This window comes from Tachyglossus aculeatus, chromosome 18, assembly GCF_015852505.1.
Source record: "Tachyglossus aculeatus isolate mTacAcu1 chromosome 18, mTacAcu1.pri, whole genome shotgun sequence".
NCBI classification, from domain to species: Eukaryota; Metazoa; Chordata; class Mammalia; order Monotremata; family Tachyglossidae; genus Tachyglossus; species Tachyglossus aculeatus.
The window spans coordinates 488,068-500,709 of record NC_052083.1 but is presented as its reverse complement, the minus strand read 5'-3'; the positions used below and the strand labels follow the sequence as shown (position 1 = coordinate 500,709).

The following is a 12,642-nucleotide window of genomic DNA, read 5'->3' as shown; positions in this document are numbered from 1 at the left end:
AAACTTCAGGGGGAACTGATAGAGAAGAATAAATCTGCTTCCATCTGAATTCAGCCAGAGCTCTAGAGCCAACCCTGAAGCATGCCACTCCTGGAAAACTGTGTGGGGACTTTCGGTGCCCTCGGGTAGCCAGGCCTTACTTAGGCCAGAACTCCCAACCCAGCAGTATGATCTTCCCTGACTGGGGAGGGGTCTCCCTAGTAGTCACTACACTGTCAACTACAGGGAGTGGGGGCTAGGTGTCAGGGACAGAGGCCCCCTTTATAGAGGATCTTCTTCCCTTGGAGCCAGTGCTCTTTGCTACTTCCCATTTCTATTAGTTCTGAGGGAAAACAGCAATAGAAACCACAGGAATTCTCCTTCCAATTCCAAAGCTATCATAGCTATGGGCAGACAGCAGGACAACTCCGGCCTAACTTCTAGTGATTCCCCCCTCTACAGAGCAATCAACTGGTCATTGGTATTTATTGAGCACTTACTGTGTGCAGAACACTTTATTTGGTGTTTGGGAAAGTACAATACAACCCCGAGACACTTCTAGTCTTTAACTGTTGAAAGTATTTAACTGTGACTTTCCAACATATACTCCGTATCAACTCCGTACGAGCTACTTATAAAGTCAGTCATAATCTTCATCAGCACAACCTGAACACATCAGAAATGCCAAGAGGGGTGTTTTTGTGCAGGCTTTTCCAAGTCTTTAAGAATCTTATGTCACAGCCAAGGGACCAAGCGGTTCAGCTGGGCAGCGGTACAGTTGCTGAAACCTTCCACACCCACAGCTCATAGCCCTTCACTAGCTATGCCAAGCTGCCCTTAGTTTTGGAAGCAAATGCACTGCAAAGACCCTTTGAGAAGTGTGGCTGCAAGACGTGACTATCCCCCTCCTCCCGCCCCAACCCCCTGAACTGCCTGCCACGCTGTTGTCCCTTAAATACAGGCAGCGCTGGCTCAATGGGTCTGAGTCAACTGGGGCCGGCCTGGCTTCTGGGCTGCCTCTGGGCATCCCGATCTTCACAAAAACTTTGCTCAAGAGGAGCATCCCCATAACAGTGACGACAACAACCATGCTCAGAAAATGGATTACCTTTTAATCACAGAAACACAAGCCAGGGGAAAACCGTTCCAAATGAGACAATTTACCACGCAGCCTACATTAATCCATTTTTTTCCCACAAAAATCCATGTTGTGCTTATAATCAACAACATCTGCCTGGTGTTTTTCTTATCATTTAGAACCACAGCTACAAAGAGAGATTTTGGTTTGTTATCCAAGCTTCTCTGCTGCATCAACTCATTACTTTCCTTCCAGGTTTAAAGGTAACGTTGCCTTTATAAATGGTCATTTTACCCCACCTCACTGATAAAATTAGGTAAAATTTTTCCTACAAGTTATGACATTAAAGCATGATGAAGTTTTCTGTGATTTTTAAGAACACAGAACTGAACTTGTTTTTCAGTCCTTTGTTTTTCACCCTTCCTTGACTAGTGTTTTGTTTTTTGTTTGTTTTTTTCATCCAAATCACATTTCAGCTGGAAGAGAACTCTAAGCCACTCATTCTGACATTTCAGTCTATCACCCATTCTGACATTTCAGTCTGACTATTCTGACATTAACTGCGAATTTCAGTTTGATAAAAGAATCTTATTTGGTGGAACAGAATCATTATTGATAACCTCATGAAGAAGTTTGGCCCATTTACTTGAGTGGTTATGTCTGTGGTAAACATTTCAATGATTCAAAGAATTTGCCAAAGGAAAACTGAGTTGAGCTTGCCCAGTGATACACTGCCAATGTTTTTTGGAATTTCCCTGGAAGAGTGGTAAACCGCCATTCATGCTCCTATACTAACCAACCCCTCACAATTCAAATTTAGTGCTCAAGTCCTACATAAAACACTGCTGTGACGGATTGGAAATCTCAGTCTTTTCATTTTAAAGTTACGCTCAAGAAGAGAAAAACTGAAAATACTCCAGTGTTTCCTTCAGTTTCCATTTGCAACAGTGAGTCCCTGTTGTTTGTTTTTCCATCTATGATCTACATTTAAGTCAACATGCATATTAGTAAGATTCCATATGGCAGGTTAGAAACACAAATGTGAAAACACATATTACCGTCCCCACTAATTTCATCTGTAGATCCAGGTGGCATGCAAAGAGAGGAAAAAAAAGAGAAAGGGAAAGGGGGATAAGGAAGAAAGAGGAAGAGAAAGAGGGAAGAAAGAGGAGAATACACTATTAAAATCACAAGTAAATCAAAAAGTAGCAAAACCCACAGTATCTTTTTTTAAAGCCTAATGCTAGAGATTTGAGGAGGACAGGAGAAATTAAGTCTGGCCACCCAGTCTTTCACATTAAAGGATAAACTCGAAGCTCCACAGACTACAGGACATGATGCAGGTAACTTTAAAATTACTTTTGGTTGAAGAGCTGGAGTGAGGACAAGATCATTACTCTGTTACTCTACATCAAGTGTCCAGGACTGGCTTCACTGAGGCTCACCCACCCCACCCCAGGTTAATTTTCCTGGAAGCTCTCCACAATTAAATGGCCAGATGTGTCGGTGACTGCCACCTCTCACCAGCCAAATTTATTCTTTTAAAAGTGAAGAGACACTAAGTGATTTTCGTTCTTTTTTTTTTAAAAAAAGGATGTTTGGTGTAGATATCCTCTAAATAGCCATCAATGAAATGATTATATGGAGCTCCTGTTCAGACCGGCCAGTCATATGCTGCGTGGAGTCCCCTGGTTTCTTGCAATCATGAAATCTCTTCAGATGGTCCTAATACTTTAAACCACATTTACAAATAAAACAGCATCCAAAAAGCACACAGCTTTGCGAAATACATTTCCCCCAATCATCTCTTCCCCAACTGTCGAGATGAGACTTGAACATTATCCTGCATCCCCAAACATTCACCCAGAAGCAAATACCCAGCCTTATTTGCATTCGTCTCGACCACTGCATTTCCTTCAGCCACAAGCTGACTTGGGGAATCCAAGAACGCAAAAATCCAGTCCCAGCTCAAAAGAGTAGGGAAAGCATGGGGAAACCTCCCCTAGCATTGGCATGCAGTATGGAAAATCTCCTAGGCAGATCAGCAGCCAAGAAGGCAATCAGCCATCGCAGGCAGTCTTAAATGTCGGAGCAGAAGAAGGTGCAGAAGCAGACAGTCGACCCGATCATTCCTGGAGCGATGTGTGGAGTCAAATCCCAGACATATAGTTACAGAGTTAGTTTACTCAAAGGATCGATAAGGCAGCCTGAGCACATAATAAGCCAGCAGTACCCGGAGGTGGAGGTTCGTGGGAACAGAAGACCAACGGGAGAAAGCGTCTAGCTTTCTTTACTTTATGCTGACAGTGACTGGCTCCTTTACCGCGATACGAGGATAGGGAAGAGAAAAACAGAAAAATTATTTCCAATCAAAAGAAAACTCAACATACCACACTTGAGGTCATCTGGGAATATGGATGTAAATACTAAGCTCTCATTCGTTTTGTATCTCCATGACAACCACTCATTTCCCACAGATTTTACCCTCAGAATATATTCGAACCACATTTTCTAGCTTGCAAGCAGCAAAGTTTAAAATGTTCTTTCGGCACTCCACTGGGTCAAAGCTATTTCCCTCAGCTTGGATGACATAAAAGCAATGCACTCCCAGGGCTGGCTTCTATCATTAGCCCTCTAGCAAGGCAGGGGAGTCTTTGCGGGGAAATACCCCCAAAAGGATGGCTTTAATCCTAAAATCAGTAATCCCAGTAACAAACCTAGAGAAAAGGCAAGTGGTGTGTAGGGGGAGGACAGTTGAGCGATCATCTATTCTTGGCCAAAGGACATTCAAAACGGGACACTGCTGCCACCTCTTTCCTCCCACAAGAACAGGCACACAGCAGTTTTCCTATAAATTTCTTCATGTAATTTACTGCTAATTACCATGGTTGAGAGTCACCACCCTTCAAAATCTACTTTTACTCTTCTCAGCCTCGTGCCTCACCCTGAACAGGCGTATTATGTGCTTGAACAAAGACCCAGAGAGTGGGAGCTTCCAGCTGCAGGAAGGGTCATCACTTTTTGTTCTGCTTCCTAGCTGGGGAGGCAGAGTGAACCAGTAGAAAGAGCATGGGACTCAGAGTCCAGGGGCCTGGGACCTAGACCCGACTCTGCTACTTGCTTACTGAGTGACGATGGGTAGGTCACTTCTCTCTGGGCCTCAGTTTTCTCATCTGTAAAATGGAAATCAGATCCTCTTAGACTGTGAACCCCAGTCCGATCCGATGGTCGTCTACTTAGCTCAGCGCTTTAACACAGTGCTTGGAAGCCTGGCTGCTGTTCAGAAGGGAAGAGGATGGGCTTCGCCTTCTCGGGGGCTGGGATTATCCTCACTCTCTGAAATCCTTACAACAGTATGAGATCAACTGTGGCTTTCTTCGTCCCAAGGGAAAATGGTCAGAATACTGTCATGCTCTTGTTACCACCAAAGGAATCAGTTTCTTCAAAACCCTGGTCCTATACTGTGGTGACAATGAAATGCTCCTCATTCAATCATTCATTCAACCGTATTTATTGAGTGCTTACTGTATGCAGAGCACTGTACCAAGCGCTTGGGAAGTACAAGTTGGCAACATATAGAGACGGTCCCTACCCAACAATGGGCTCATAGTGTGGCTCAATGGAAAGAGCAAAGGCCTGGGGGTCATTAGACCTGGGTTCTAATTCCGACTCTGCCACATACTTGCTTTATGACCTTGTGCAAGTCATTTAACTTCTCTATGCTTCACTTATTTCATCTTTAAAATGGGGATTCAATACCTGTTCTCCTTCCAGCTTGGACAGTCAGCCCTATGTGGGCCAGGGACTGTGTCTGACCTAATAATCTTGTATCTCCCCCAGAGCTTAGAACGGCGCTTGACATGTAGTAAGCGCTTAACAGATACCCCAATTATTATTATTATTATTATTACTATTACTACTCATCGTGAACGTCCCCTAGTGCTGCAGAACAAATCCAGCCTTGTCTCCCACACCAGCACGCTGGCTGGTGGGATTGCTGCTGGACATTTCCGCCTCATCTCCTGGTTCACACCGTCCAGGCAGCTCCTGTGGTAGTAGTGGCTATTGGCTCCCTGCTGTCACAGTGCTACAAAGTCAGTCCTTTGCTCACCTAAAATCTGGGACATTTGCTATCCTTTCCTGGTTAAAGTCTTGTTTTTAATTAAACTTCAAATAGTTTTTAATTGGTCGACTTCTCTTACTTGTTGAGGTCAATTTGCACTTTGCACATAGTTCCAAAGGGCTTTCCACTGCACACAATTTGAAGTCACTGGAAGTTAAGCCTCCCAGGGCAATTTAAGGCCATTTCTCTTCCTTCTGGTGTCAAAGAGAGAGGCTGCAGTACCATCACCCACTCTGGATCACAACCTTCCTATACTCAGGGCTCAGTACTAAGTCGTCGCTCTCTCTTTCTCAGACAAAATCATTGTTGTTCCCTTCATCCACGTAGGCCAAACATGTGGCTCTCCTCCCCCTGACCCCCAAGGCTCTGCAGACCACCAGGCAGCTGACTAGAGCACAGGCGCTTAGAACAGTGCTTTGCACATAGTAAGAGCTTAACAAATGCCATCATTATTAAATGTGGGAGGGGTAGATGCGCCTGAGAAGCCTACTCCTGCCTTGGGCTGCTCAGCTCCCAGCTGAGATGATGTTGCTGCTGTCACCACAGTGGCCATAGCTCCCAGAGATTTGAAGGGAGGTGGGAGTTGCACTAGAAACCAGGGAGAGAAGTGGCAAAAGCAGCAACCACCCTGGGCCCTTCAGCCTGGCCCTGGCCCCAGGTTCTCTTCTGCTACTGCTGCTGCCATCGCTTCCAAAAGGGACAGTCATCTAGGTTAATGTTGCTGGGGTGACTGGGGGGGTGGGGGGGGGGGGGGGGGCGCGCGGGGTGGAAGGATTGGGAGAGAGAGAGAATTATCTCTGTGTCTATCTAGATAATCTTTAGGTCACCGTCATCTATTTATGCCTGTTTCATCTCTCCCTTTCCTGCTTTCTTCTATCCTCTATTTGTGGACCTTTCTCCCTCCACCCCAGGGAGAAAGTCTCATCCACTAATTTCACAAGTGCATGAACATTAGATAGTTTTCTTCACCAATTTCCTTTCTAACCCTAACTTTACAAATTATTAGCAAGTCATCTATTGCTCCACAGCAGCCCACATAAGAATGGAAAACTGCATGAACAATAGGTTTGTCATGCCTGTAGAACATTTTTACAGGCTTCACTTATTAACCCTTCAGCATGGCTATCTCCGTGGCTCCTCTGACCCCTGTGGGCCCACCCCCATCCTTGGAAACAGCAATGGAACAAACCAAGCTTAGCCCAGGTCAAGGAGTGGAACAGCTGGACTCGGGCCCCAGCCAAGTCCACTCCCACACTAGGGTGGGACACTGAATTGCACTTGCTGGGATGAGGGAGGGGAGGGGTGTGCTGAGAAGAAGAGGGAGAACCACTCTTTGCCACAACTCCTGCCCTGTTTCTTCTGTCAATTCCATGCCTCCAGTTCATACATCAGTCATCCAAACTACCGAGTGCTTACTGAGTGCAGAGTACTATACAAAGCACTTGGGAGAGTACAATGTAACAGAGTGGGTAGACACACTCCCTGCCCAAAAGGAACTTACAGTCTAAAAGCGGAGAAAGACATTAATAAAAATAAATTATGGTTATGTACGTAAAGGCTGTGAAGCTGAGGATGGGGCGGATAAAGGGTACATAAAAAGTACAGATACATGAGAGGGGTCTCAGACATGTGCAATGGCCTTCATTCCTTGCCAGTGGCCAGCAGCATGGTCCCTCAGGCTACCGTGCCCAGGTCAGCGCTTCCCCGTCCACTCCTCAGGGCCGAGGGGGAAGAGCACACACTGGGCTCACTCAATGAGCACCCACCAAATCACAAAATACAAGAGCAGGGATTTTTTTTTTCCCAGTTAAAAACTTCAGAATCCTTCAGTGACATTAGCATGTCGTTTTTCCTCTGTCAAAAAACCCAGCTTTCAGCTGTAGACAGAATCCACCTTTCCCCACCCCCGACAATGATCAAATGGAAAAGGGAATGTCACTCAGACACAAGAAACTCTTTCAGCTTTGAGCAGAGGGCAGACTTTCAACTTGGAGCACAGAGGTCACAACACAGACTGAGTGCTGTACTATTCCAGAAAGAATGAAAAACGTTAAATAAAATCGTATTTGTTCCTAGCCATAATCACAAAGTGTTACTTGTGATAAGCTCCTTGATCTCCACACAAAAAGCTCTTGAAAGTTCCAGCTCCCTCATCTCGAACTGGAGGCAGTGGACCCAGCAGATGGGGGAAGCATGATCAACACCCCAGTGTCGGTGCTAATTGGGTCAGTGGAAACGCCACTTGTATTCACAGTATGGCTTAGTCCCCACAGGAACAGCAGCTATGCCAATCACTTCCAATCTTACCAATCAAGTATTACATTGAACCAATGAAGAAAACGAAGAAATGAAAATGAAGAAATGAAAAAACAAAACAGAGGCAAGCTGTTTACAAAGAGCATTTTGGCTCATCTCCATTTTTCTCAGTAAACCAAAAATTTACTCATTTAAATAATCTCAACTTCCAGTAAGTCTTGAATTGATATATTCATCGGAGACAAGTAGGAAACGCTGCAGGTCAAAAGGGTGCCCACCCCTCCTATAATGCGTGCCTGCATTATTTCCAAGTCCCGCGTTAGGGAAACTCACGCTGTAGCTCTGGTCCTTCTGAGATGCAACTTTCATTTTGAGAGAGGGGGGTAAACTTGAGGGAGAAACTTGGGGGAAGAGGTGGGGTGCCAGAGTTGGGATTTGGGAGAGGAGAAAGCAGAGGGAATGAAAGAGGGAGGAAGAAAAGGGAAAGGGAGGGAAAGAGCGAAAGGATGAGGAAGTAAGAGGTGCAAAAGGAGAAGCGCTGCCCAGTCTACTGAAAACTGTGGCCAGATGCAAGCGGTTCTTTCCGCTCCTGCCAGCTTGTCTCCTCGCTATTCCCCAAGACCTGTTGCGACAGAGACCTGTGCCCAGCTCCCACCACAAAAAAAAATCCAGTTCCCATTTGAGCCCTAGGGACCTCAGATCTCACCTAGCCCCCTGCAGTCCCAGAGATTCCGGTCACTACTGACACTGTGAGGACCCTGCCCCCATGAGGACTCCAGTCCCAACTAGGAGGGCTCAAGAGGCAATACCACCATCTTGGTTCCTCCTGTGATCTTTCTTCAGATACAAAGGAGGGATGGAATATACGTAATACACCCCCAAAAACTGTGGGGGTGCAGCCAAAGGTGTTGCCCCAACCATAACAAGGCCAAAGGAGCCATGATCTACACGGCAGGGCTGGCATGCACACATGTGCGGAAGCCATATCTTTCAACAATGCATTGTCAGGCAAATGTCCCCTAGTTGCCTAACAGCATTCTAGTCACATTGTGTAGTACAAGAACATATGAGTGCATGCTAGATTATGGACAATTAACTAAACATCAAGTAGTATGCAATTTTTGATCCTGCTATAAATCCAAGATGATTACTGACAATTAACTCTTCACCTGATTATTACTGCTCTTCACACTCAACATGGCTATTAGTGTTCAGTGGGACATATGTATAGTCAGCAGTCCTCCTCTGTTACAGAGGAATAAGCAGCGGAGCTTCCCCAACATGCCCTACCACCTCAGTAACGTGGCTTAGTGGAAAGAGCACGGCTTGGGAGTCAGAGGACCTGGGTTCTACCACTTGTCTGCTGCGTAACCTTAGGCAAGTCACTTCACTTCTCTGGGCCTCAGTTACCTCACCTATAAAATCCCTTTCCCTGTGAGCCCCATGTAGGAGAAAGGCTGTGTCCAACCTAATTAGCCTGTACCTACCCCAATGCTTAGTACAATGCCTGGAACATAGTACGTACTAAACATATATTTAAGAAGACCTTGATGCAGGAAAGCTGATCCGTTTAGAAAACGTTTTAAATTAACTTGACTTTCAGAGACAATCCCCCAGAAGAAAGTAGATTGACCTGATTATCTTTATCTGCCCCAGTGCTAACTGCAGTACTTGGCACATCACAGAAAGAACTTAACAGAATACAACTATTATTAAACTGACCAAATTAATGTCCACACTAATTAACATCCACTAATTAACTCTCCACATCAAACAATTTAATAAGTAATCTGGATACATTGCTAGTGTTGTCTTTTGCCCAAAGTGGATCATTAATAACAATAATATTAATAATAATGATAATGGCATTTGTTAAGCTCTTACTATGTGCGAAGCACTGTTCTAAGCACTGGGGGGGATACAAGGTGATCAGATTGCCCACGTGGAGCTCACAGTCTTAATCCCCATTTTACAGATGAGGTAGCTGAGGCTCAGAAAAGTTAAATGACTTGCCCAAGATCACACAGCAGACATGTGGCAAAACTGGGATTAGAATCCATGACCTCTGACTCCCAAGCCCGTGCTCTTTCTACTGAGCCATGCTCCTTCTCGAAAGTCATTAAAATTGACTTTCAGGTATTCATATATAAATTAACAATAATAATAATGATGGTATTTATTAAGCACTTACTATGTGCCAAGCACTGTTCTAAGTGCTGGGAGGGGTGCAAGGTAATCAGGTTGTCCCACATGGGGTTCACAGTCAATCCCCATTTTATAGATGAGGTAATTGAGGCACAGAGAAGTTAAATGACTTGCCCGAAGTCACACAGCTGACAAGTGGCAGAGCTGGGATTAGAACCCACGACCTCTGACTCCCAAGCCCGGGCTCTCTCCACTGAGCCACGCTGCTTCTCCAAGCCTTTGCCAAAACATTAGCAGTGCTTGAAGCCCTTAGTATAGCACATGAATTTTAAATAAATCTAGATGTTTCCATTTCTAAAATAAAAAGGCTGTGCTAGCATTTTCATTAAAATACACTTGAGCTTTTGTGATTTAGAATTCACTGCTTAAAATAGTGTTGCAAACTCAAACTTGTTTACATGTTCTTGGTTAGTTACTTCCTTAAAATAAAATTCTTTTTCATTTATTACTGACAACTTAGACTAATTCTGCAAATAGGCTTCAGATTTATAAAATCAGGATTGGACCTGCTCCCATATCCTATAATGCGCCCGCTAAGACCTATCTTCTCCAGTCAACTGTTTTCCACGTGGGTATGTCCCAATCACTCAGTTCCTAAGTTCCTAAGGACACTTGTAAGACTCAAATCACCTCAAAGCCTCATTATGGGCCACAGCAGTTTTGGTACCTTGACTCCACAATATCTCTCAAATAGTCTGCTGTAGAGCTACAAATGCCATCTTGCTGACATCCTTGAATGGGCAAGGGAGCCCCAAATTTAGCAATGTGTAATGGACAAGAGAGCAACCGGCACTGAGCATTAATGAAAAAAACTACAAAAGGAATAATCCCTACTTCAGCCTTATTACACTGGGTGTTATGATCAAAATATGTCTGCTGAAAAGTAATCGATAAATCAGTCAATGGTATTTACTGAGTTTTTACTCTGTGCAGGGCACTGTACTACGCACTTGGGAAAGTACACTACAAAAGAGATGGTATAGATGATCCCTGCCCACAAGGAGCTCACAGACTAGAGGGAAAAGATGGGTAACCCAACATTTCCTCTTTCATGGTCCAGATTTCAATTTTCTACGTGGAGGTTTGTGAAGAGAGAATAGAAGGGTGACCGGAGGTGGGGACAAGGCCATGAGGAAAAAAAGGGCTCTCAACAGATTGCCATGGCAACAAATTTGGAGTTACTGGTGTAGAAGGCAGGCTTGGGCAAAACCGGAGCTCTTACACCATCCCTGCTGGGCCTTAGGAGTTGGGCAGAAGTCCAGACGAAGCCCCACTCTGTGGCAAGTAGGATGCAAGGTCTGCCTGGGCCCTGGGATGGAGGAACCCATGGTGGGTGGCAAAACTGGCTGGTTGGTATGGACTCCACAGCCTCTGCCACTCCTCCGATCAAGTGACTGCCCAGCCTCCATCCGGGAGGCCTGTCCTGTCCCCCAACAAGAAGGGTGTCAAGAGTCTTGTCAGAGACCTAAAGAAATTAAATGAGAGCTTGCAGAAGATGAACAGCCCAAAGAAGGATGGTAGTGAGGAGCCAACACTGACTTCTGCCTTACTTTGGTGCCGTAAGAAAAGCATTTATTTGTCTTTGGAAGCCACAGACAATACCACAAGTGTGAATGTTAAAAATGATAACATCAGGGATAAGTAACTAATTAAAAACTTTTTTAAAACTAATTAAAAACTTCTTTGGAAATGTAATACCTTCTAAAAATGGGATGAATGGACATGAAAAGATCCAGATAGCTAGAATTCAGGAATAAAACAGCTACAGATTTTATAAAATTAGCCTAGTAGAAAGCATACGGGCCTGAGACTCAGAGGACCATGGTTCTAAACCCAGCTCTGCTACTTGCCAGTTGTATGCCTCAGTTTCCTCCTCTGTAAAATGTAGATTAAATTCCTATTCTACCTTTTCCTCCTACTTTGACCGTGAGCCCCATATGAGACAGGGACCATGTTCGACCTGATTATCTTTTATCTACCTCAGTGCTTGGTACAAAACACGCGCCTAACAATTACCACAATTATTAAATATCTATCCCTCCTGTGGAATTAAGAACCATCCACCTACATTGCTGAACATGATATTTTCGTTTGGTTCATTTCCACCTTCAGATTTTAGAAATAACCAGATATTTAAATTTAAAAAGCTTATTCCAAATGAGAGGTTTACTGTCTTTTAATGTCTTTAATGTCTTAAAAACCACAATATACCAAAGAAGATGAAACCTGGTTTGCAAGCTGACACGCCAAATACATCCTCCTGTGAAAATACGCTGCCACACATGTGTGTGAGCTGGTGATTTTGTGGGAAGACTCATGAGAAATAAGTAGCTGGGCTGCTTCTCCGAGGACGGACCCCAGAGAAGGACTCCCCAGCTAAGAAAGGTTACACATACACTCACACCCATACCCACATGCAAGTTACTTCACAACGCTGCTGAACAAAACTGTCCAGTACTGGTTGGCTTTATAAATTTTCTTTTCCTCTTTAACAGCCCTTACCTGACACAGAAACTGTATGTGTCCTTGCTCCTTGCTTTTCATTGTTGGCCAGCCTGGAAGACAGAGGTTGAGATCTGTGAATACTGTACATTCTTCTCAGCCAAAGAGACTGAATTGATTCAAACAGGGAACCTACTTTCATTAGCAGGACCAATCCATTTTCCACAGAGAAATAATTTGTAGGGGGAGAAAATGTTTAAAAGGACTCTACCATTCAAGCCTATCTGGTTATTGGAACTTATGATAATGCTTTTTAAAAATCACTTCAAGGGTCAGAATGGAACTAATACACATCTGGCTTAGGAAAGATTGTCAATTTTTGTTATGAGACAGCAAGCCTAAATGGTGCTTAAAAGGGCAGACACAGAAATGGAATTTACTCAGCTACGGTGGGCACTCTGAGGAGTGGGGGCTTGGGAGGACACTACAGTTTACAGCCCTAAATTGTTAATATAGTAGCTACTTGAAGGCAGCACTAAATGCGGCATCTGAAACCTAA

The 12,642-nt window shown here is 44.4% G+C and overlaps 1 protein-coding gene across 12 annotated transcripts in view; it reads right to left on the bottom strand.

The window, feature by feature from the left end:
* The window catches only part of PTK2 (protein tyrosine kinase 2), a 144,761-nt gene that overhangs the window by 43,717 nt on the left and 88,402 nt on the right, over positions 1-12,642 (bottom strand). For 5 of the 12 annotated variants that reach the window (XM_038760708.1, XM_038760700.1, XM_038760701.1 and 2 more), the window contains 3 exons: positions 12,144-12,196; positions 3,291-3,374; positions 2,116-2,133 (listed from right to left, as the gene is read on the bottom strand). In XM_038760708.1, coding sequence (XP_038616636.1) covers positions 2,116-2,133; positions 3,291-3,374; positions 12,144-12,196 — 155 coding nt within the window. The remainder of the gene's footprint in view (positions 1-2,115; positions 2,134-3,290; positions 3,375-12,143; positions 12,197-12,642) is intronic. The other 7 variants (XM_038760703.1, XM_038760709.1, XM_038760711.1 and 4 more) reach the window with 2 other exon arrangements.